At 40.8% G+C, this 26490-nt stretch overlaps 1 protein-coding gene across 1 annotated transcript in view; it reads right to left on the reverse strand.

The window, feature by feature from the left end:
• Positions 1-26490, reverse strand: part of OXCT1 (3-oxoacid CoA-transferase 1) — a 115180-nt gene that overhangs the window by 65584 nt on the left and 23106 nt on the right. The window contains exons 5-7 of the mRNA XM_084783726.1: positions 25209-25358; positions 21974-22080; positions 19851-19911 (exon numbers count right to left, since the gene is read on the reverse strand). Coding sequence (XP_084639852.1) covers positions 19851-19911; positions 21974-22080; positions 25209-25358 — 318 coding nt within the window. The remainder of the gene's footprint in view (positions 1-19850; positions 19912-21973; positions 22081-25208; positions 25359-26490) is intronic.

Genomic DNA, 26490 nt, shown 5'->3' on the forward strand with positions numbered 1-26490 from the left:
ACTAAGAAGATGTACACATCCCTGGACTTATGTATGAAATATGATAAAAATATTTAAAGTGAGGTTAAAAGGAAAAAAAGCTATCATATTGTTGGCCATAAAACCAAACCCTTTACCCAAAGCAAAGACAAAGACAAGGATGGTGAGGTTTTTTTTTTTATTTTATTTTATTAATTGACTCATATTACATCTCAATCGTTATCCCATACCTTATATCCTCCCATTCCTCCCTCCCTCCCATTTTTCCCTTATTCCCCTCCCCTATGACTATGACCTCCTCCCCCTGTATATGCTCATAGGGTATCAAGTCTCTTCTTGGTAGCCTGCTATCCTTCCTCTGAGTGCCATCAGGCCTTCCCATCCAGGAGACATGGTCAAATATGAGGCATCAGAGTACATGTGAAAGTCAGACCCCACTCTCCACTCAACTGTGGAGAATGAAGGGTGGTGAGTTTTAATGGAAGTGTCAAAGCTGCCTCAGAAGTCAGCAGAGATACAAGTGCTTGGAAAACCATCTGCTGACGAACTTTGTATGCCTTTCTACAAGCTCTACCTTTCACAGTATAGCTGTGGCAGGAACAGGGATTCTGTTCCCTGAACCAATAAGGATCCACTGCTTGGCCAAGGAGAAACAATGGGAATCCTGAATGAAAATGGGACTGTAAAATTGGAATTTGTAATGAACCAGAAATATACCTGGTCTTTGAGGAAGTCAATCTCCAGACTTCAGAGTGTTTAGAGAAAAGAGAAATCAGATCCAGTATTGCAAGCTGCAAATGAGAAATGGGCCCCACTTGCCATGTGGACAAGGACAGGGGCAGGAGGACCTACTCTGACATTCACTTTGACGAGTTTGTAAATACACCATAGGCAGCCATAGCAGCTCACATTCTAAAATGACCCACAATACAGACATGTATGACGTAGGACACATGGAAGATGTTGTCAGATGCCCGTATTCCCAGCACTTGGGCAGAGGTAGGTGGATCACTGTGAGTTTGAGGACAGGCTGGTCTACAAAGCGAGTCAAGGACAGCCAAGGCTACACAGGGAAGGAGGAGGAGGAGGAGGATGTGGTGGTGGTGGTGGTGGGGGTGGTGGTGGTGGTGGTGGTTAAAGGGGTGGAGGAGGAATGACCTGGTCTTGTCCAAAGTGCTGAAGGCGATGCAAGAATATGTCTATTCCTGCTGTTGCTGCATTAGCAATGACAATCTTCACTGCTTAGGCAGAAGGCAGAAGAAACCGACCGAGCAGCTCGATTCCTTTCTGCCTCTATTTTTACCATACGAAGAAAAGACAGAACTAGCACGTTTGGGGACAAGCCAAATTCTAAGTAGAAATATTGATTTTTCGGAGCTACTTCTAGACTCAAGGTTTTATTTCCCAGTACTCTTTTAAAAAATACAGTCACTAAATTGCCACCGAAAGAAAAATGATGGCGATGCCAGCAGATGATGAGAGGGAACAGGATGTGGGTCAGTCTACAGTAGCATGCACCCGTGGCTTATGGTACTTGGGATGTGTGGCTACAAAGAACAGATGTAACTAGATAGCAGTACAACCTTCCTCCAGTTCCCATCACGTAAAATAAAACTTTGCTGGTCTGTGACAACCAGCGCACAGGAAAGCCAGGAGAGAATCCACTCTGTGGTTTCACACAGCACCAGATCAAGCCACTCAAGTAGGAGTTTTATATAGATTTAATGGGGAAATGTACATTGGGCTCATTCACTTTAAACCAACAGGTACAAACTAAGCACAGGTAAGACTCAGCAAGGAAGGAGACAGTCCAGAAGCTTATCCTGACGTGAAAAGAGATGGCAAACAAACAAACAAAAACAGAAGTGCTGGATAGATGGTTCAGCAGTTAACAGGACTGGAGGCTCTTTCAGAGGCCAAGTCCCATTCCTATGTGGCAACTCATAACTGTCTATAACTCTGGTCCTAGATAATCTGATGCCTCTTCTGGCCTTCACACACACACACACACACACACACACACACACACACACACACACACGTGGTGCACAGACATAATATACAGGAAAAGTGTCCATATACATAAAAATAAATCATTTTTAAACATTTAAAATTAAAAGTGGGTGTGGCCATGGTACCTGCCTTTATTCTAAGCACTTGGAACACAGAGGCAGGTGGATCTCTGTGAGTTCAAGACGAACCTGGTCTACATGGCCTGTTCTATACCTCAAAGGCTACATAGTAAAACCCTGTCTCAGGGAAGGGAGAGGAGATGGGGAAAGCAAAGGAAAGAAACAACAAAAATATTTGAAGGCCTTATAGAGCCTAATAATAGCTGTGCTATGGGTTTTGTTTGGTTTAACTTTGGGCAGGGGGGCGGGGTGTGCTTCTTTAGGAATCAAATGAACACTGCAGTAGGTACACACACACACACACGCACACACACACACACACACACACACACACACACACACACACTGCTAGTCTTTAACCTCTTCCCGTGGACGAGAAACCTCTGTTTGAAAGGCTCCTAGTCTTTGGTTCTGTCCTATAACCATTTTGAAGTAGAGAAGTTAGGGAGGTCAGTGTTGCTGTGAAAGAGCAATCAAGGACCAGGGTACAACCAACAATTGCAAGCAGACAGACTCCTGCCTCTATTAGAGAAAACAATCTCAGGTTTATGCCTCCAAATGGTCTCCAAAAGTCTGAGCAAGAAAAACCAAACTTAGGGATCCTAAGGGAACCACTATGCTAAATGGTCAAGAATAGTATGTCACTGGAGTAAGCCCGCATCTTAATACCATAGTTGTAGAGTCAGGTTTACCTTCTTACAACTAAGATCTTTTTCAGTGCAATGAAAATAGGTGCCTTGGCTTGGAACTGTCTGTTGGAACCGGGGGGGGGGGGGGGGGGGGGATGGCCAGTAGGGAACAACTAAAGGCAGTGACTCCTCACCCTGCATTTATTGATAGTAAATAGTTCAGTAGTGAGGACAGGGGCCACCCGAGCATTTCTGTCACCTATCTGGCTGAAGCCAAGTCCATTGTTGCGCAGACTCAGTACAAGCATCCAGGGCTGTTGTGAGCGTATGCTTGCTAACACGGAGGGCCCCAGTTAAACTAAATGGGTCACTAAACAAAATAAAAGGTCATGAATCTGGGAAAGGGACTGGCAGGGGTGGGAGTGGGGTTGATGGAGATGAGAGTAAGATAAGACACAAGAGATAAGAGACAAGAATGAGAGAAGGGGAAGAAAATAGAATATATTATAGGCAAATATAAAATTATCAGGAAACAAAATCTGTCATGAAAAGCAAACATGAGAGATGATGGCTTTTGGGGTCCATTCCTGTATATGTCCCTGCAGTCTGACCTTGTGCCAGTCCCTTCACCTCTGTTCCTTGGTGTCCTCATTTCAATCTGGACTTCTTAAAGAGGGGTACAATGTATAATCATGTGATTTCTGGGAAGCCTTTGCCATCACTGAAGGGGCCACTGCATGACAATGGCTTACTGAATTTAGGGTATTGCCCGGGGACTTTGGGGCTTTTTCGAAAACTTAAGGTGGAAAGGGGCTGCCTAGGAAAATTCCACCTGGATTTAGTAGCAATAATAGTCGTCCTTTGCTTAATCTTTGCATTTTCTTTTATATCCTAGGCACTAATAGCTATAATGGGAAGTGCTTGAATTTGTATTTAATGTCACACTTGTTCTTACTGAATCATTCTCTATCCGTGCCCTTCCTCCACTGTACACTCTTCCTTCTTAGAGCCATACCATGAACTAGTGCTATCTAGACCATTTTCTAGGTATTAAATGATGTTTTACTTTATATCTGGAACAAAATAAGTGAAAATTAAAGTATGCTTATCAAGTAGGAGAATGATACAAAGCCAGAAAGCACAGCTAAGAAAAACAGTGTCTCCTCGTTTAGAAAGTAAGGTAGGCTGATAATTATAAGAATAAGTTGAGCAGCAATCAAGGCTAATACCATAAAATGATACCTGACTTCTTATTCTTAAAATAATATCAGTGTTTGCTGAAAACATAAATAAAAGATTTTTGGTGAACCACGGGCGGGCATAAGGAACGCAAAGACATACCCATCCAAAAGTGCAGGCTTGCTCTGTCCACTGGCTAGCCATCCTCAGAGTCTGGGTGGCCACCTTCAGCCTAATGTTTCTCACTATACATATGAGTTGTTTAAGAATGCGGGCTATGAATGAAAACGAGTGGAGCAGTGGAGCTCTTTTTGAGTTCTGCTTACAATAATTCAATCTGTTACAATCATGGCTGACAGCATAAGCAGTAGGACATACTGACCCCAAAAGGAGGGATATTAGCGTGAAACATCCCAGCAGCTTTTTAGTAATTTAGAATCAATTTGTAATGCAAAAACAGGTTATAAACATTATTTACATTATACCTAACAGCAAGCCCAAACACCCTATGCACTGTTCTGGTATTCTGCTCATAACTTATCTGACAAAAAATGCCAGCCTTTGCTAAATGTGTAATTTCATAATGTATGCTTTCATAACATGCAAACGACATCCTCGTCCAGCTTTTACTTGCCGTTTCTTTCTCTAAATGAAAACTACATTAAGTCTCTAATAAATCCAGAGAAATAATTAAATGGAGCACATTTAACCGGAAGAATAAAATACTTCTAACATCTTCATTTAAAAACACAGGTTGATAATAGTAAAAGAAATTATACCATTATCACATACTCCAGGAACATCAGAGAGACATGATGGAACTAACAGAGTGAATATAAGGGCAGAGCTCAGTGAGGACAGTTACAGAAAGCTGGATGATTAAAGAAAGCCTGTGGTGCTTTCCAGCCACAGACTCATGGTGCTGCCAAGTGAAACTTTAATGGTTAAAACCAAAACTTCACAAGGTTATTCTCTAAGACATTCCCTTCCATTCTGGGCTATTAATCATCCTTGAAGCTTTTTATAACCTAAGAACACAAAGCAACGCATACCCTACACAGCAGAATTGGGTTAAACGCTAACATTTCCAGAACGCAGTTAATGTTGCTAAATCTAACAGAGTGTGACTCGAATCCAGCTTGGGAGTGACTCAGTCGTCCCTGAACATAACATCCCTCAGTGCTCTTGGTAAAGCAGAGCTTCCATCATCCTTCTGCTCGTTAGCTTCTGTGGAGCAGCAAGGGAAGTGCAGTCCTGTTTGTTTCAGTAAAAAATTAAAACGTTATGTTTGGTTTTCCTGATTCAGTGTGAGAACACCATGAAACCCAAAAGTCAACAGTCCTCAGAATAAAATGCCATTTTTCCTCCCTGTAGGTTGAGTTCTAAAACAACATCCTTGATTCCCAGAGAAATCTATACACATCCATCACACTCCCCACTTGAGCATTAGGATCAAACTGCCTGTCCCTTAATATAAGCAGGAGAGCCGTACAATGAGCTTTTCCAGTGATCATCGTTTGGCTCCAGATTTTTACAGTAAGCAACGGCAACATCTTAGCACCACTAGAGAAAGCAAGGCCATCTTAACTCAGAATCTACATGACATCTGCAGATAATCCCTGAAACTCAGTGGGGTATTTAAGTTAAAGCTTTATATCTTTTTTTTAACTTTTTAGATGATAATATCCAATCACAACTTCCCCCTTTCCTTTTCTCCCTCCAACTTACCCACTAAAGAAAAGTAGGTTTGGCTGGTTGATACACATAAGCCAGGTATAGCGGCACCTACACATAATCCCAGCACTTGAGAAGGTGAAATTGAAGGACTGACAGAAGTGGGCCATCGTGAGCTACATGGTGTATCCCAGGCTAGCCTGAAAGCCAACCAGCTAAAAACAACACCAACTAAATGGTGTCAAGACGTTGTAAGAGAAACTTTTGTTCTCATGATCCTTATGCTAAGCATTCTATGATTTTAAAAAAAGACAACAAACAGTGCTACGAAGAGAATACTAAATATGGAGTAATTTGTTAAATTCTTGCCTTGAGACATTTAAATTTGTATTTTTTATGAACTTTCTAAAGATTTATTTATTATGCATACAGTATTCTGCCTGCATGTACACCTGCACGGCAGAAGAGGGCAGCAGATTGCATAATAGATGGTTATGAGCCACCATGTGGTTGCTAGGAATTGAACTCAGGACCTCTGGAAGAATAGCCTGTGCTCTTCACCTCTGAGAGATCTCTCCAACCTTTATTATGAATTTTTAAATTTTATTTATTCATTTTACATCCTGGGCATAGGCCTCTCCCTCCTCTCCTTCCTCCCCTTTCCTCTATCCACTCACCCCAACTTGTAAATGCATCAGGACTGAATTCGCCCTCTTCCCCTGTGGCCAGGCAAGGCAGCCGCACCAGACGGAAGTGATCAAAAAGCAAGCAACAGAGCCCATATCAGAGACAGCCTCCACTCTACTTACCTTGCCTCCTAGATATGCAGAGATAAAGATAGAACAGATAGAGCAGAGATTGAGGATAGGCCCAACCAATGCCTGGCCCAAAACAAGACCTACCCCGTGGAAGAGAGCCAACCCCTGACACTATTAATGATACTCTGTTATGCTTACAGATAGGAGCCTATCAGAGTTGTTCTCTGAGAAGCTCCACCCAACAATGGTTTGAGCTTAGACTCACAGCCAAACATTGGGCTAAGCATCGGGAGTCTAGCAGAAAAGTGGGAGAAGGATAAAGATCTAGGGGTGACAGGAGCCCCACAAGAAGACCAACAGAGCCAACTACACAGGGCCCAGAGGGACCTGTGGAATCTGAAGCACCAACCAAGGACCATGCATAGACTGGACCTAGGTCCTCTACATAGATGTAGCCAATGGGCAGCTCAGGATTCATGTGAGTCCACTAGGAAGACTGTATTCTTATGTAAACCATGGAAGGTCAGTCTCTAAAATGTGAAAGTGAAGGTGTAAATGGTGCTTAATAATAATCCTAAACTTCCCAGGTTGTAAGTTGGCTTTATATCCTGAATATTCTGTAAACAAGTCCATACAGGATACACACTATTAGACAGTGTATTTTTAGTTATTCCAGGTCAATGACACACCAGATCAATCTCTTTCCTATTACTGGACACACGCTGCTAAATGCAACACATGATTTTAGTTCTGTGTCACACAGTCTATCTCCCTCCCACTCTTGGTACTTGGTACACCAATTTTCTCCTGACTAACAACGCAGTTGGATTCACAAGGACAGCTTATGTACCACCAATCTATAGCCTTTACATACCTCATTAACTAACATTAGGGATTGCTCTACCTTAGCCGAATACTAAGTCTCCTAAGCAAGATACACTATCTCTTCCAGCAAGCATTAAACCTGAAGATAAAACGACATCAGGGAAGTCAGTCGAAGCTGGTCACAGTTAGAATGAAGGGAATTACGAACAGCTGGGAGCACACGTTGCATCTCAACCCCGGACCTGACAGCAGCCTCAAATACAAAGCCGCCAGAAAGGGCCAATGAGAAAAGCACATTTTTACTTCCTTACACCAAGGCATGTTAATGATGTCAATCGAGCAGAATGGGCAGAGCATTTCTAAGCTTGGGAAGTGGTGCTCATATTGTAAAATGTCTGGCTCAGAAAATGAAACATCCCTTAATGAGCATCTATTATGGGCGACGCACTATGCCACATGCTGGCGATACAGAGGTGAGTTATGATGGGGGTGGTGGGAAGTACTCGAGACTTTTATGGAGCAGCAAGGAACGCTGTGATGGGGACAGCTCCATGGAGAGAACAGAAAGGGCAGCGTGAAGAGGGCAGAGACGACATTCTAGGCAGCAGGGCTGTCAGGACCAAGGCATGGAGGACAAAAAGGTTGGAAGCTTTTCGTGGTATGTGGGAAGATGTTACTTGGGAAAGATTTCGGGATGCATAGGAATGGGAGGGGTCAGAAAAAAAGGTTGAAATGTTTAATTATATGTAACAATGAACATAATTTTGGAAAGAGTATCAAGAGTGGCAACTGCTCACCTGAATAACAACAAAAGTGTGATTTTCTTCATTCTTGAAAAAAATTCACAAGTCCACCTTAGCTAATGTCACTAGGAGAGCTTCTTTTGATTACTATTCCTTTTCTCCATGAAGAGAAACTTTAAATTGTGGCAGTTGACTTCTCTTACTCTTATCAACGACTGTGCACCTGGACTGCTCTAGAGGACTAGCCACAGGCCATTGGCATATTTGAATACATTCTAATTTTAGTAGGCTGCCCTGTGCGGCATGCTTAAACTACAAGTGATGTATGCAGATGACTTATAAGAAACACAGCCACTGGCACTGAAGAGATCAATGAGACATGTTTGTTGTTTTTCCTCTCACATACTTTATGGTAAAAATCATTTATAAAAGCCATGACTGTAAAATGCTTTCTTCATTCAGAGATATTTATGAACAATAGCAACACACCCCGAATATTAACTCCTTAAAAATAAAACACACAGTTAATTAAAAATATGAAACAATCTTACATAAGCCCTAATTATCCCCTCAGTACTTGTAAAGTTGATCTATATTTGAAGTGGAGAAGAATAGCATTTTTGACAAGGTCCCTGAAAGGAGTGAGGAAAGCCAGTATTATTTTTAGTGGGAATGATTTTAAAAGACCAAGCTAAATTCTTTCTTTTTTTTTTTTCAAGCTAAATTCTTAACACAAGCATGGGATAAATTGATAAGTGGGCCAGAAGTTGTTTGTTAACTAAAAGAGGAAATGGAATTCTTGTCCCCTTTGCAGCAAGATGGTTTTCTAAGAGCCTCCTTGGTTTATATCAGCCACAGTATTTACTTAATAAGCATATCAGGAGATATTATAGGTAAAGATTACAAAACCATCATGTCGTGTTAAAAATAATACCCTCTGGCCATCTTTTCTTTGTCTGAACGGAATCTATTCTCCTCTGCAACCAGATGACTGCTGGAGAAACTGTGAGTGAGAGCTGACTTCAAATACAGAAGCAGCAGAGCATTGGACTGGCATTGTATTTAGGGAACAGGCTCCATAGGAACAGCTGTTGGCCATGGCCACTGCTCTCCATGTTTACTTCTAACTTTTTTTTTTTTTTTTCATTTTTGGTGGTCAAGCAAACAGACAGGAAGATTCTCCAGAATGCTAAATTCAAACTCCAAGTGTCATGGACATGTGCACCAACCATACTCCTGAACCCTATCACTCTCCCTCTGAAACAATTTCTCATCTAAATGGGAGATTCAAGACCAGTTGGCCCCACCTAGAGAGCATTCATAGTGCTGTAAAGTAACATGGAGGCTCCTAGGGAAGAGAAGACATGAATAGTCTTACCCAGGCTGGATCCTGAGTATTACAGTACTGACTTGCCAAGGGGCAGTAGTAGTGTGACTGTTGTAGATGGAGTGGGGTGTCTGGAAGGGTTGGGTACATAACCAACTGGTTTCTCACTGAGCCACGTGCTACAGGATGGAATTCGTGGTACTGAGTAAACCTGGTCAGAAGCCCGTGCCTGGACAGGTCATGGAATATAGAGGAGGAACTTACTGCCAAATGGCCGAATTGTCAAACTTCCTTCTAAACCTTTATACTTATACAGTTCATTGTGCAGCTCTCAATGTTGGTCAGAGAGGCTTTTTCTAGCAGGCAGCTGTTAATGCAGAAACTCTTAATTAGACAATGTACTGAGGATAAGCATGGTGAGTGCTTGGTGGTAGATGGGACACTTATATCAGCCTCTTTGCCCATGAAGGTTCAGGGTACATCACTGAAAAAAAAAAAAAGCAGAGGTAGAACAAGAGGCTGAGAAGATGTGCTGTGGAATACTGTCCTCCAGATGTGACAGTGACATGGCAGGGGCTGCTGCACCAAAGCAAGCCAGATAATAGTTCTCTACACATAAGCTCACAGAAGTCATTTTTTAAAAAAAGCAAACAAGCACAGGATAGCTAATAAAAATCCAATAATCGCTTTCACTTGTCATGAAAGGCACAAAGTTAAAACCATAAGACAGTATTTCTCCCTATCAAATTATCACAAATGTGTTTAAAATATCATACTCATGTTGTCAAAAGCTCAAAATTATACTTTTATATGTCACTGTGGGCATTACTTTTGGAGATGAGAATGTAGCAACATATATTTGCCAGAACTTTTAAAAATGTGTGTGCGCATGTGGGAGCGCATGGTGGAGTGATCAAAGAAATATATCTCATAAAGCATCAGGAAAAATAGTGAAGATGAAAAACAATATGAAGATAAAGCAATAGATTTGTTTGTTAATATAAATTTTACTATAACAATATATTTTTCTTTAGGGAAATTTTTGGAGGCTCTGCAAAACACACTTAATATTTTATTTGCTTAAAAATATATAAAACAGTCTTAATTTTATGAATGGAGTTCAAACTATAATAATGTAGGGTCTCTTCTAAGAATGGGCCACTAACAGCCCACCCATTGTGTTTAGGTTCTCCTAACCCAAGGACAGCTTCCAAGAAGGCTTCTGTTCAGGACTCTGTGGTTCTGTTTGTTCCCTCATTTGAGGGCAGTAGTTTGTCCCTCTGAAGAATTAAAGATGATTATTGATGATGTTGATTTATTCTTTTTTCAATTGATTCTTTTAGTGGCTATGGGAAATGTTCACTTCCAAGCTCTTTGGATGCTGAACCCGACAGTGGAAGAAGAGCTTGTCTTTAAACAGCAACCTTAACCAAAAGCTGCTAGGCAGATGCTGTGGTCTGAGAGGCTACCCTTTCTCCAGTAAGCGCCCCTGCACCCATGCACATACAGACGGCACTAAGTGTGTGACGGTGGGAGGGAAAAGCAAAGGGAAGATACGGAAGGAATTGGAGTAGAGGAATTGATCAAAAGAGGAATTGATCTTTTGATCAAAAGATATACTATGCATGTATAAAATTCTAAACAAAAAATATTTTTTAAAAACCCTATCCATGGGTTAGAAAGATGGCTTAGCAGTTAAAAATGCTGTTCTTCCAGAGGATCCAGGTTAAATTCCCCAACACCCACATGGCAACTCACAAACATCTCTCATTCTAGTTTCTGGGGATCCAATGCACTCTTCCAGCCTCTGTAGGCACTGAATGCATATGATGCACAGACATGCACAAAGATAAAACTGCATTACAAAATATTAAAAATAAAGGTTAAAAATGTAAAAACTCTGGCTAGGCATGCTGACATCACCAAGTTAGTAAGAACAACAGTCCTAAGAAGGATCAAGGTTGGGAGGGGTGCTATATGAATTCCCAACACTGAGTGGGACCCAGCTCCAGTTAAACAGCTGTTGGTTTCCCCAAAAATAAAATCGTCACTATTGCAACATTAGGGTCCCCTTGCCAAGCCAGTCATTTGGGGGAGGTTTGTTGTAGGACAAGTAATTGCTTTTCTCCCTTGGCAGCTCACATAGCACCTCAAGATTTGGTGAGAGCCAGCCCTCAGGAAGGGAGCATCCAGGTCTGTTCTAGCTTACTTCCTTGAGGTCCTGAGTCAGAAGTAAGTGCTGGTGTCTTCAGTTAGGGGATTGTCTTAGTTAAGGTTTCTATTCTATGACAAAATGCCATGACTGAAAAGCAAGTTGGGGAGGAAAGGGTTTATTGGGCTTACACTTCCATATTGCTGTTCATTATCAAAGGAAGTCAGGACAAAACTCAAACCCAGCAGGATCCTGGAGGCAGGATCTCATGCAGAGGTCTCCAAGGAGTGCTGCTTACTGGTTTACTTCCCCTGGCTTGCCAGCCTGCTTTCTTATACAACTCAGGACGACCAGCCCAGGGATGGCACCACCTAAAACGCGCTGGGCTCTCCCCCATTGATAACTAATTGAGGAAATGCCTTATAGCCGGATCTCATGGAGGCATTTCCTTAACTTGGGCTCCTTCCTCTCTGACATATAAATCATCCTCTCCTGAGGGGTACCCCAAAACAAGCCTACAAATCCTGCAGCTAATCTCTACAGCTATAAATACAGCGACTGTATCATGAGCCATCAATCATTATTTTGTGTCAATTCTACCTATGTTTATTGGCTTTGAAAGGCATAATACTGACTGATGGTTAATATATTCAGATTTTTTTAAAAACCTGGAAATTAAGGTATAATTAAGAGTCTTCAAACCTTTTTATGCCAACATTTACTGTTTCCTGTAATCCCCTGTGAGCAATACACTATCATGTCCATGTAGTTTTCTTTATCTTTCTCAAAAAAAAAAAAAAAACTCTAAAACTGAAGGAACATTTTTAGCTCTTAGGTAGTACAAAAATAGGCCACAGGTTGTATAAGTTTTGTTTTAAATCATAATAATTATACCATATAGAAAACAGTACAGAGAAAAATATAGCTAAATACAATATGATTCAGCCATTCTTTTAAAACAAATCACAGCTTGACAAGTTTTGTTCTTCTGATCTATTGAAGTAGTTACTAAAATAGGAACACTGTATACCAAAGAAAGGTAAGGGCTACGTCCTGACCATTGTTCATAAGATAAAGAATCCTGCCCTCCTTCTCCATGTGGTCAAAGAAAAAAGATGCTTGTTAATAACCACTAAAACAGCATATTTACACTAATAACATTTAAATACCTAGATTTATATGTGCAAGGCATTAAAACAGAAATTTGTAAAGCCTAGAAAAGTTATAAATAGTTACAAAGTGAAAAGCTGAAAAGAGCTAGAACAAACTCACCAATCCATCAAAAAATTATATATTATTAAAATAACTTTGTCTTTCAAGATCTCTGAAGTAACAACGAGGAGAAACTGAACCAAACTTTTGTGAGGATAATGGCCCACAAATCACATGCCATAATGGGTGTTTCTACCCCACAATGCAACCGCATCCATTGTCCCTGAGATAATGGGGCTCTCTCACAAAAGTTGGTGCACTGTTACCAAGCAACAAGAAGTAAAATGTCAAGATTAGCATTTTGTTTAATTTATCTTTATCATCAATGAGCCTCATTTCTATTCTGCTATTCTCCATACTAATGGTCATCAGGCTAAGAAGACTTATATTTAGTAATCTACAAGAGTAACTAAGAAAGAAAAGAAGTAAATAGCAGGCATTCACAAAGTCTATATTTTATATTTATTAATGCTATAGTAATTTTACTATTGAGGTTATTTTATAAAATAGATGACTACAATGTCTTCATTAAATACATCTCCATTAGAATCCAAATTTTAAAAAACCAACTAGTCATGAAAATTTAAGGAAATGAACAATCTTCAAATATTTCAATACCCTAAAACAAACACCTCATGTAGTGTAGCTTTGTTGGGTTTAATAAATAAAAATGAAAATAAAGCATAAATAACTGAAAACTTATGAAGAAAATAAATGCACATTGAAGATGATGCATAAGTTAATGCATCTAAAAGCAAAGTAACCCATATGTATGGTCTCCATCACTATCACATCTATGCCAAGAGAAACGAGGCTGTCAACAGCATTCTGCCATCAGAGCAAAGGTTCTCAAGGTACACATAGACTGTCTGGTGATGAAAAAGGACTCTTTCCTGGCTTGTCAGAGCAAACTGTTCTTTCCACTTTCCTCTTTGTGCTCCACACAGCTGGCAAAAATGAAAAAAGCAGATTCAAGAGGATCAGAATATGCTATTTCATTTCTTCTCCTTCTGCCCCCCAACTCTTGTTTTTGAAACAGGGTCTTACTGTGTCGTTCAGGCTGGCCCTGAACTCATTTGTGTAGTCCAAGCTACTGTCAAATTCGCAATCCTCCTACTTCCTCCTGAGTGCTAGGATTCCAAGTCTGTGCCACCATGTCTGGCAATGTAAACTGTTTCTTTATTGTTCTCGGTCTTCTTGCTGGCTAACTTACTCAAAGAGCTCCACGGGGTTAATAGTAAAGTGCTCTGAAGGGCATCCACATACTGAAAATGTCAAGTTTGATATTTCAGCCAAGTTCTCATAAACACTGACTGTGTCTCCACATGCCAGCCAGAGATGTTTGTGTGAATGAATTCTGCACAGGTTTGACCAACTGTTGCCTGTGTGTAGTGTAAACATTTGAAACTGGAGCTGTCTAGAAATATTCTTCAACATGGTATTTGTCCTATGGGGGCAAAAATTTATTTTTGTTGTTGTCATTCTGTTTATACCATTTTTGTCCTTTACGGTCCATTGAAGACAGTCAGAATTCACATAAAATAAAAATAACGGTTAAAAAAATTTTAAATCATGGCTGAGCATGGTGACATGTGCCTTTAATCCCTGAGCTTGGGAGAAGAGACAGGTGGATCTCTGTGAGTTCAAGATCATCCTGGTCTACGAATAGAGTTCCAGGATAGTCAGGGTTGTTACACAGAGAAAGTCTGTCTCATAAAACAAGAAAAAGAGGTCATCACAACAAGGCTTTTCCCTGAACACTTTGTTAATGAATTGTTTCTTTCCTTGGCATTTCATACTCCTTTTCTCATTACTCTTTAACAACATTATTATAGGCTATCCATTTTCCTACTTATTCTTCCTGATCTATCTGGACCATCAGAATGGAAGTTCCCTGTGGGTAGAGACCTCTCTCCCCCCTGTGTCCACTGATGAATCTGCAGCACCGGGAGAAGTACTAGCCATGCTAGAATTTCTGAGCACCAGTGAACTTGTCTTAAACAGCACTGAGAAATGGTATCTGCTATTGGTCTCAAGATAAAATGGGTAAGGAAGAGATGGAGATGCAGATGGAGCAGGAAGGATGATGGACACTGCAGTGGAGTTGGGCTCAGGAGGGACCATCGTGCCCTCTGCTTACAGTAACATTGACAGGCCTTGTGGGGAATATGCATTTGAAGCATAACTTTGCGATATCATTTATATCATAATCTTCGTTTTTCCATACTCTCTACCCAGACATAGCATGTGTCAGCTTAGAGGATGGCAGATGTCCCCCTAATCTTTCTCTCAAGTTCTCAAGTCACCCTCCTAAAAAAGAGATGGGGTTGTCTGTCAGTGGTATAGAACATGAAGTCACAGTTTTCAAAGCTTTGCTCTTACAGACATAACAGAAAGAACCCTTATGAAATCTTTTTGGAAAACAATTTTTATATCTTCTTATGACACAGAGTTTTAAAAAGAGGGAGACTGAAAACACATAACTATCCTGATAGTGGTTGCCTCTGGGAGGAAGGCAGGTTCTTCTCTTCAAATAGATAATTCATAGGTCTTCAATCTTTGTAAGCTAAGCAGGTGGCATGTTGACATTTGTATGTATCTATTATCTTGCAAATAAAACAATTCTTTCGATAGGCAATTACATCAATATGTCTAAATATAAATAGCACATACTAGAAATGAGTTTGTGAATATTACTATATTTATTGCAACTAAAAGTCAAAAAATAGCTGAAAGGGCATTGTGTAAATCTTTGTTGGATAACACCAACTTAAACACAGGCTGACGGCACTGACACACACACACACACACACACACACACACACACACACACACACACACAACTTAAAAAAAACAGCCAGGTTATTTCAGTCCCAGGCAGCATTGGCATCCTTTGGTGGCTGAGTCAGGCGACCTTTGCTGGCAGTATGCACTGCAGGCTGCACTATCAACAATCTCCTAAGTGAAGACCTCTCAACCCTCCTCTAGGCTTTCTTTGTTAAGCCTGAAAAAATAAAAAAAAGAAAACAATAGAGAAAAGAGCAGGATTGAGAGTGCTATGCACTCCAAAGACTGGTGCAGGTGTCCCAAGGAGGTTGATAAGAGTCTCAAACGAGACAGCCTAGCAGACTAGTCAGCCCTTGCTGCTCTTCGTTACACACATGCAGTGAACACCCAGGAGTCACTCTGGGCTGGTTTTACTCATCGGCTTGTGAAGTTCATCAGAAGGGACATCACCCACTCAGGCAGAGGGAGGTCCAGAAATAACAGCCTGGGCTGAAAAGAGAAACATCTTTCAGGGCTTGTGTGCCAACATGTGCACCCCCTTTTACTGTTTCTCTCAAATAATCACCCAGCTCCTTCGCAGGGGCAGACAGACACAACCAGAAGTGAGTAGGCTGCAGCTTCCTGGTGAAGCACTCAAGTGGTTGTGCTTTTCAGAAAGATGCATGTGACGGCATTCACACATCACCTTCGCCTCTTTGTTTCCATATGTCATAAGTTTGCATAGAATGCATCAGAAACAGAAAACACATCCCCTAATGCAAAACTGATATGTACATAACGTAAAAACAATTAATATCAAGGGCAACTTGATTTTTTTGGTTTCATAAACATGCTGGTTTGTTTCTTTGCATAAAACACCTATCATAAGTGAACTGTTATACAACTGAACATTGTGTAGGTGCATGATTTACAGAATTCAAATACTTGCTAGATGAAGGCATGACGATCATGTGCCCTAGGATGGCTTGGGCTATAAAGAGTTAAGACAATTATATTTGTCTTTGCTATCTGAAATATAGGATCTACCATGGCAATAGCTCCCACTGTGGAAGACACTGTTCACAGAATTAGAGTGACATCCAGTCACCGGATATAGGGGAAAACATAAACAAAACAAAACACCACCAACAACAACAAAAAAAAACTCAATAGATGAGCAGAATCCAAGAGAAACACTGTGTGAATTCAAAGGGTTACTGCTCACAGAATGGCTTCTGAGTCATCTTCAAGGTAGATGGTACAGGTGGCAAAGAAAGCTTCCAACAGACTCCACAACAACAACAACAAAACCAACCCTATACACCTCCTTGGTTCCGACGGCACTAAAATGATCTACATTCCTGGAGGTTCAATGTCATCCAAGAGTTTGAAACTTGATCCATTTATGGTGACTTGAAGTATTTATATAGCATAATAGAAAAGAGCAAATGCTGCCATTCTATTGTGACTCCACTTAGCGACGCACACGGAAATAACCATGCACAAAAAGAGAGTACAGTGACGGGAATGCAACACTTTTAATTAGCATCATGGTCAACATTTCACATCCAGATGTGAAATGTAGTGATCTTTCAAGTCTCATTTAAACACCACACTTTTGATGAATTCACAAGTACCCTTTCCCATTCACAAAACACAGTTACATGGCCTAGAAGAGAAGGAGCCCAGCAATCCAAAGGGCAAGAAAGATAGTGGACCTAACAGAACACAGAAGAGAATGAGAAAGCACAGTTCTGGGGTTCTCACTAGACTTGGAGTAATGCAAACATCAGAAAGTTACAATAAAATTTCACATCTGAAATGTGAAGATTTCAAAGTTAAAATTTTCAATTCCAAAATATTCTCTATGTTTGAGAACAGAGTTGTACGTTAATCTATGTGTGTGGACCCTTTATAGAAAGCACACATCGGAGGTAAGCTTAAAATACTCCTATTGTCTCAGGCTGTTCTGCTTAAATTACTCAGACAGAATGGTATATGAATTGAATCTCAATTCTTTTTAGTTAATTAATTAATTAATTAAGGACATGGGGGTTTTGTCTGCATATATACACACCAGAAGAAGGCATCAGATCCCATAGGACTTCAGTTATAGACTCTTGTGAGCTGCCACGTGGGTGCTTAGAACTTCAAACCTCTAGAAGGGCAGCTAATGTTCTTAGCCCCTGAGCCATCTCTCCAGCACCACATCTGGATTCAGCTTTTAGTCCAGCATTGTTGGACTATGGAGAAACCATTCCATGATGTAGGTAAACACAGGAGTTACCAGCCACAAGAAACTAGTGAGTCTTTGAATGGTGACTAGCACTGTCTAAAAACTGAATTTATACTTCTTGGGGTTTTAATTAACGCAAACATAAAAGCCACACAGGGCTAGTGGTCAGCCTACTACCAGGTGCTATCAGAGAATGGCTGACCCACAGCACCAGTATCAACAGGATCCTACTGTGGTTCTGAGTCAGCAAGGATAGAGTGACGCGATAAAGTGGAGATTTCTGTTCTGGAACAGGGAGGGACAGCCTGCCTGCAGACTCAGTTTAATAACTTTCTCTCCTTATAAGCACAGACCCTCCCTTGCTGTCTACAATGTCTTTTGGACACTAGAAAGTTTGTTTTCCATTCCTATAAGAAAAGTGTTGCTAAAAAGAATAGGATTATAGTAGGACAAAATTTAAAGGGGAACTACACCTAGGATAATGCCAGCTTCTGGTAGATTTGTAGAAGTGTGCAAACGCAGTGTTAAACTTTCCATTATGTTAAGCTATATGGTAGGCCTTTGAGCTAATTGGGTTTTGTCAATTTGACACAAACCTAGACATATCTAGGAAGAGAAAATATTTTTATGTAGTAGTAGTAGTAGTACATGGGTGGCCATACCTATATGTATATTGTGTACCATATATGTGCTCAGTGCCTGCAGGTATCCTGGAACTGGATTACAGACCATTGTGGGTCCTCATGTGGATCCTGGGAATCCAACCGTGGTCCTCTGGAAGAATAGCCAGTGTTCTTAACTCCAGCACCTGAAGAGGGACTCTTAGGCAAGTCTGTGGGGTATTATCTTCATTAATGACTGATGGAGGCCCTGTCTTGGACAAGTGGTCCTGAGTTGTATAATAAAGCTAGCTGAGCAAACCATGGGGAGCAAGCCAATAAACACTACTCCTCCATGCCCTCTGCTTGAGTACCTGCCTTTAGGTTCCTGCCTTGAGTTCCTGTCCTGACTTCCCTGGATGATGGACTACAAGCTATAAGATGAAATAAACACTCTTTCCCCCTGAAGTTGCTTTTGGTTGCGGTGTTTTGTCAGTACTAGAAACCCTAACCAAGACATTCTTTCTTCGGTAATGCTACAGATGTGTGCCACAGTCCTGTCCTTAAGATTATTCAATAACTATGAAACAAGATACACAGACAAAGTAAGTCACATTATCCATTTTTTTTGATGCATACAATGCAAAAAAAAACCACTGCAAAATAAAAATGGATGGGAAATGCCACATCCCCCATCACTAAGGACACAGTGTGTGCTTCATGTTCTCTGAGAAAGTATTATACCTGAAGTGTCTCCATGACGTAACACCCTAGCCAACTGTAGGTGAACCCAAGTGTGACACAAAAGATGTCACACAACATGACCATGGGGTGAAAAAACTAGGAGCATATATTCATGTTTTCATATCCCAAAGTGGGTTCCTACAAAGTGCTCCCAAAGGAAGGGTGTGTCAAACTCCCATTAACACCTGGTTCCAACGTGATCCTCAAAGCCAAACTGAGAATCATTTTGAGGTCTCCTTCATACATACATAACCCAAAAGGCAGGCAGTTGGTATAAGCACCTATCTCTTTCCCAGATCCTTAAATCTAAAAGGTCTCTGGAACTGCCCAAACCTTTTTCAAATGCTAAGATGCCCAAAGATGTCAGTCAATGCCTGTACTCAACTGCTCTGCATAAACACATTACAGTAGTTCTTTGTACAACAACCCCTGTTAAAGAATTCCCAGCATCAGCCTTATAGAGTAGTGAACCACATATAACGACAAATGAGATGACAGTCGTCCCTTAAGATCATACAAGTAAGTGATAGTGTCCCTACCTCAGCTGGCATGAATCATTCCACATCTGTCCAGCAGCAAAATTATTTCTCTACATATTCTCAGATGATTTCTTGTCATTAAGTGGTACATGCCTGTCTATCAGCTTGTCTTAGGATTTTCATCTTAATTTATCCAAAACCCAAATGACTTTTAAAAGCTCAGTAGATTTCCTAAGACAGCACAGCGTTCTAGTGAGCTCATAATTGACCAGAAAGCTGCTAACTATTACATTAAATTATATATTAGATAGAGTCTCTCCATATGTGAAATAAAAGAAAATAACTGTCCTTGTTTGTCCTCCAGAAGACTAATGCAAAATAATTAACAACACAAATTCAGAAGCCTCTTTTCTCACCTCCACCACTGTAGTTCCTGCAGCTTTGCACATTGGCAAGTTGAAGTTTCTTGCACTTTTCCTGTATCAGACAAGGAGGAGAAAAGAGGGCGAAAGATCAAGACCCAATGCCTCTTTCAACTTGAAAATGCAGACTAAAAAGACTTTCTACCAAGAGTCTGTGAATCTAAGAGTGGAGCTCTCACGGCCATTTCATTCAGTCTATATGATTCTTATAGTAGGTGGAAGGAAAGACTATTTTTCATGTTCACTCAATAGGTTTTACACAGAAAAATAGAACGAGTATTCATAAATATTTGAAAATACGTTCCCCTAATATTTTAACCAAGATTAAACTTTGCTCCCATAGTTAGTCTATAGAGAAACTTTTAAAAAGTAGAAATAGTTAGGAATGCAGCTTGGTGGTTCAACAGGCCCTGGGCTCAAACCAGCAGCACAAAGGAAAAGAGAAAAGGGAAAGTACCAAGTGCCTCACAGGAGAAGGCACAGAGAAAAGCTTCCGCTAGCTGACTGGGCTGTGTGAGTCCTTCTAACAGTTATGGGGAGAACAGTTTTGTGCGGTCTGGACCAGCTGTCACAGTGACTGTGAATGAGATTTGAATCCTAGGAATCTAGACCGCTGGACACCTAGGCTGAGAGCTGTCCCTTCACAACAAAGCTCGGTGGCCATCAGCACCTACATATGGTCCCAGTGGCCGGAGCCAGGCATCGGAGCCCAGGATGAACTTCTACAAATATTTTAAGTAATTACTGCCATTGCTATATAATTGCATATATATATGCACGAAGCATCAGAACTCTACAAACATCATACCAATGGTCAAAGAAAGCCAGCAGGATGTTAAATGCCTAGAATTTACACAAATAGTTGTATGTTAAGAGCCTACAATTCAAGAAATCAGACCACTAATATCACATTAAGTCCTTCAGAAATAAACAAAAGCAATGCAAGTGCTGCTGAGAATTTGACTGTGATTAAGAATTAAAAACATTCATTAAAAGCAACAAATCCAAGACATTAAATACTTATAATTACTTAGAGTTTAGTATGCAAAGGTGAATCAAACAACAGGAAAATCATGTAGGCCTCCGGCTACCCAGATAATGAAAACAAGAGCTAAGCACTTATAAAGATAATTAGTGTTTCCTGAGAGACATCAGCTGCACAAGAAAAGAATTCACCTAAACTATTATTGGCAGTTTTCCCCAAAATATCAGAGCAATTTTGATATTTTAAGACACTGTATAAAAATAACAGTACTAAAATAAAAGATATGTACTGGCTGCTGTTATGTTTGCTAAGAAAATAACTACCCTTGATAACTAAAATACAGATGGAAAAAAAACAACTGTATGTAGCTGTGTATACAAGAATACACCATTTTTCTTTCTTTTCTTTTTTCTTTCTTCTTTTTTCTTTCTTCTTTTTGTTTGTTTGTTTGTTTTTCTCTGTGTGGCCCTGGCTGACCTGGACTCACTTTATAGTCCAGGCTGGCCTCAAAGTCACAGAGACCTGCCTGCCTCTGCCACCGAGGACTGGGATTACAGGCATGAGCCAGCATGCCCAGCTAAATCCATTTCTTTTTAAACAGGGTCTCATGTATCCCAGGCTAGCCTCAAACTCACTACACAGCGAGAATGACCTTGACCTTCTGATCCTGTCTTCATCCTCACCCCCAATGGCTGGGAATACAATACCACACCCAGTACGGGAACTCAAACCCAAGGCTTGAGGCTTGCTAGGCAAGCACTCTACCAACTTACCTACACCAAAATTCTGGATCCAATTACTTGGCAAGCCATTGGCCAATGGGCACAGCATCAGCAGGACCACCTGGCACACGTGTATGTGTGTATATGACTAAGACATTTTAAAATGGTCAGACAGCAACTCACTGTGCTATCCATTTCTGCTGTCATAATTTAGAAAACACGGAGCTATTGACATACATCATATTATTTTGTTTTAATTCCTTCTTCTTCTTCTTTTTTTTAAGTGCTAAGGATGGAACACAGGGCCATAAGCAAGCAATGCCCCTCTCATTACCTTTTAACCCAAGGCAGGAGGTGAGGGTGGGGGCACAACACGCAGGGCACAGACTGGACTGACTACAGTACAGTACCTGAAAATCACGTTTCCTGCCCGGTCGGCTTTCCAGGCTTTCACCAAAGCAAAATCTCCCGTGATTGCTTCCTCCAAAATAAAGTGCTGACCGTTAAACTCCCTCACCTGCAGGAGAAGAAGGAATTGCTGTCAGGTATTTGTGCAGGATGCGTATGGCTGTAATCTGTACTGTGTTCTGAAGAGGCACACACTAGGAACAGAGCCTAGCAAGGGAGACTCTCTCAGGGACAGGAATCTCAACAGGCTTCTTCAGTAGCATAAGGCTTTCTCAAAACAGTCCAGGGAGGCTTCAGGAAGAGAATGTGTAGAGGTCCCACAATAAGTGCAAGTCTGGTACATTTAGGAAGTAAAACCTCTACAAGGTTAAGTGGTAAACTCCGTGTACCTTGGCTACCCATGGACATGGAATATAGCCTCTCTTTCCTTCTACCCGCCCCCTGCTGAATTAAAATGTGTAAGTTACATGAAATGGTTTATTTATTGTTTCTCATTAATATGTGATCTCTATATAATTAGTGTCAAGATAATTGATGATCGCAAAAAAGTAAATTAGTTGAAAAGGAACTGGCATATCTCCCTACCATAGGCATGATGCAAGCCTCCTTTTATTAACATTTATCTTCATTTACTAACATCTTTGATAGACTCCTGTTTCTTAAATCTCTGAGTTTTGAACTTACTGAGGAAATGCTTGATTTGTTTGCTACTATGAATGTTAGTTTTTAATTTATAGCACATATTCAGCCGTTCCTGATATAACACGGTGCTATTGATTTTTTTTTAAACATTTACTGATTCTTGAGAGAAAACATAAAACAGAACTTTCCTTTGCCATTATGTTCTTCCTGTCTCTTCTCCCTTGGAGATTTGCTTCTGGGAATTAAACAGAAAACTGAAACAACTCTAGGGAGGGCTGGATCTTTTGTGCACAAAAGCAGCCCTGTGAAGGCAGAACTTCAATAGCATTCACACTGCGCCCTCTAGTGGATAACAGACTGAATGTGTTTTCTAGAAGTTTCCAGCACAATCTTGGGGGTACAGGTAATTTCTGCTTTGCTTTATTGGGGGGAGGGGGGTTGGCAATTGAACCTATGATCTCAAGAGAAACCTGGCATACAGAACTTTAAAAATCTCCAGAACAAAACTTTCACAAAAGGAAGCAAACAAAAATTCTACCAGTGATGATGACTGAGTCGTAGGAAACACAAGTATGTTCTAAATATGTTACCTACCGTTGCTTGTTCTTAATGCCAAAGAGGGAAGCAATTAGCTTTACCAAGATTACTCCCGTGCTCGCTTAAATTTGGCCTCTGCTTCATGTTTAGGTTCTTCTTGAATATATTCCAATCAGATTTTGCCAGTGACCTCTGCACACCACTGCTCAATTCTAGTCCTCCTTCTTTCTTTGACCCAGCTGCTCTGTCGTTTAGTTCCCATGGATTTCCTCTGGGCCTCCCCTTCCATTTTCCACCTTCGCTTTTCTTCTTCTTCCTGGCCAGTAACTGTCAAAGGGGGGCTCTCGATCCACACACTGGCCCAGGACACGCGCTACCCCAAATGGTCTGAACACCTACCCACATACCTCCTGTTCTGTAAATTTTCTGACCAGAGTCACCAAGCACTTCCTCTTGAGTCTCTTGAACTTCCCAAGTGTACCTTTTCCCCAACAGACAGAGTTCTTTGGTTGTCCCATGCCTTGCCCATCTCAATAATCAGCCATCTTGATTCCTGTCCTCTGTGTCACATGTTGTGGCTCCATTGACATGTGACCTGATTCTAAGCATTTTGCAGAAACCACTTCACCATGTTATCCCAGCCACTTCCATTCCCACCAGGATCAACACATGGCCTCCTACCCTTTCTAGCTTGGCCCCCCATAAAACGTACCACCCAGTAGCCAGAGTAATTGTTACAAGACAGAACTTAACCCTCACTCAAATTGTCCATAAGCTTCTTACCACGGTGAGTGAACGCTAAGCTATGTAAGCAGACAATAGTCAGAATAAAGATGGAGATCAGAGACTGAGGAAAGCAGAGATGGAGCAAAAGAGACAAACAGATACAGAGATTGATTTTTACATAAAATTACAAAGGTATTAAATTCACACACCAGGCTCTAGGCATGAATGAAGTCAGAAAAGATTCTAGCCTTCCACAGTCTCCTGGGGAGTGTTAATGCTATAGTTTCCAATGAGTTATCAAAATGTTAGCCCAATTTTTCAGGGTGCTTTTATCATGTGCTCCTAAGTTTTATTTTCATTGGGTTCCTAGTTTGTTGGTTTGTTTTTTTGTTTGTTTTTTTTTTTTTTGAATCAAGAAACTTTTTAACCAAATTTAGCACTGACAAAGCAAGAGTAAATATAAAAATAATCAAAAGCTTGAGTCAATAGAGGTCACTCCCAGCAAAGGGACAAAACTCCATACAGAAGACAGAGCTGGAGACAAATGTCAGACGGTCAGGGGCATGATCAAGGACCTCGTCTCTGCAGATCAGTACAGCCCGCAGCACTCCGTTCCCAGGACCAGCGAACATTGCTTCACACACCATTCCACCGTCCTTGAGGTGGAGCCCAGCACTAGAGGCCTACTGTTGTCTAATAAGACTAAAGTCACTTGCTCTAAAGTGCCCCATCCTACTCTACCCTTTAAATTAGCCCAGACTAGTCAATGAAAAGCCGAGCCTGGGGCTAAGATGCAAAATATGAAGAGATCACTTGAGTTATCTATTCTATTATATATTTACCACTGCCCCTTGTTTTGCAAGATTTCAGATAAAATTAAGACTTCCTTTGTTACTTTATTTTCTTACAGTCATGTTAGGATGTCTGAGCATTAGACATTATTACCCAGTAAACAACTTCTGTGGCTTTTTGTTTAAATGGAGGCATAATAATCAATGGTAAATGATCTCACTTTTGTTAAAGACTTTCAGAAAGTCAGTTAACTAACTCTAACTAGTATATTATATATAGAGTACAGCTTCCTTCAGAAATTCAGTTAATTAGCCTTAATTATAGTATAATGTATAAATAATTCTCATATTCTATTTTATTCTAGTTTCCCCTCTGTGATTTTTTTAAGTATGAGCAGATGCCCAGGCTTAGCTATAAGTCTTACCATTTTGAAAATGAATGACAGTTTATCTCACTGAGGTCACTATCAAATGAGTCCACACAGAATATCATGGGGAAAGGGGTGTCATAGCATCACGTGTGTATAGGGGGGATTCTTACCTCTCGTGGTTTGCTGGCAATGGCAACGCTCCCATCTTTGTTATATTTGATGGGTGATCCTCCTTCTTGTACCAGGGTCCCATACCCTGTGCTGGTGTAGAAGGCAGGGACCCCAGCCCCGCCTGCACGGATCCTCTCCGCAAGTGTGCCCTATGAATGAACAACCAATGTCTGTGAGAAATGCACAAAGTACACTTCAGACGGGAGCATGGACACTGTCAGACGCGGGTTCCATTTTCTAGAGGCTCATCGTCCTGCAAAGTGTGTAGCAATGTGTGTGCTCCTGAATGCCCAAGCTGAGGCATCAATTAAAAGACAACAACCATCCCATAGTCAGTCCACACTCAGACATAGCTGTTCATTTGTTCAGTCCTGATTTCAGTCTCCACACTCCAACCCGCACTATTCTCTTGACATCATATTTTACTAATGTCTGCATTCATGTTCTGAAATTTTACATCTAATTATGTGAATATATTACATATTTGGAAATGCTAGATTTTGTTTTTCCCTGTATTCATGTATAAATGTAAACTAAATATTTTTCATCATTAATAGCAATAGGTATGCCAGGAGGCAGGATGGAAATATGTGTAATTTTAACACCTGGCAGGCTGTGGCAGGAAGACTGCCATAAATTTGAGGCCAGCATGGGTTACATAAAAAGTACTAGGCCAACCAGGGCTATTTAACAGGGCCCTACATCAAACAAAAAAGTTCAAATGTACTTTAAAATGTATTTTAAAACACTTTCACAAATGTTTTATTTATGAGGTTATCTAATAAAGAAAAATCCAAAGCCAGGCTAAAACTGGTATATGGGAAAACTGGATTATAAGCTGGGAGTGGAACAGTAAGATAGCTGATCAGTCAAATGTGTTTGCCACATGGGGTGGTTTGGATGGAAATGGCTCCCATAAGCTCTATCTATGGTGGTCTGAATAGTTGCAGCCCCATAGATGCATGTGTTGAAATAATTGACCCATCGGCATAGCACTATTTGAAGATGTGGTCTTGTTGGAGTAAGTGTGGCATTGTTGGAGAAAGTGTGTCACTTTGGGGCTCTGAGGTCTTCTATGTTCAAGCTATGCCCAGTGTGACACACAGCCATCTGCTGCTAGTGCACCATGCTCACCACACAGCCAATTAGCTACTCAGAAGTCAGAATTGATATCGTTATCAGTGTCACTGTTTACACAAGTCCAACTTGAGAACTCTGAATGAAGTGGCACTTTTAAATGTTTAACAGAAAGAGGGACTAGTGGTCAGGATCACAGCTACT

Source organism: Acomys minous, assembly GCF_964271855.1.
Source record: "Acomys minous genome assembly, chromosome: 5".
Taxonomy (NCBI): Eukaryota; Metazoa; Chordata; class Mammalia; order Rodentia; family Muridae; genus Acomys; species Acomys minous.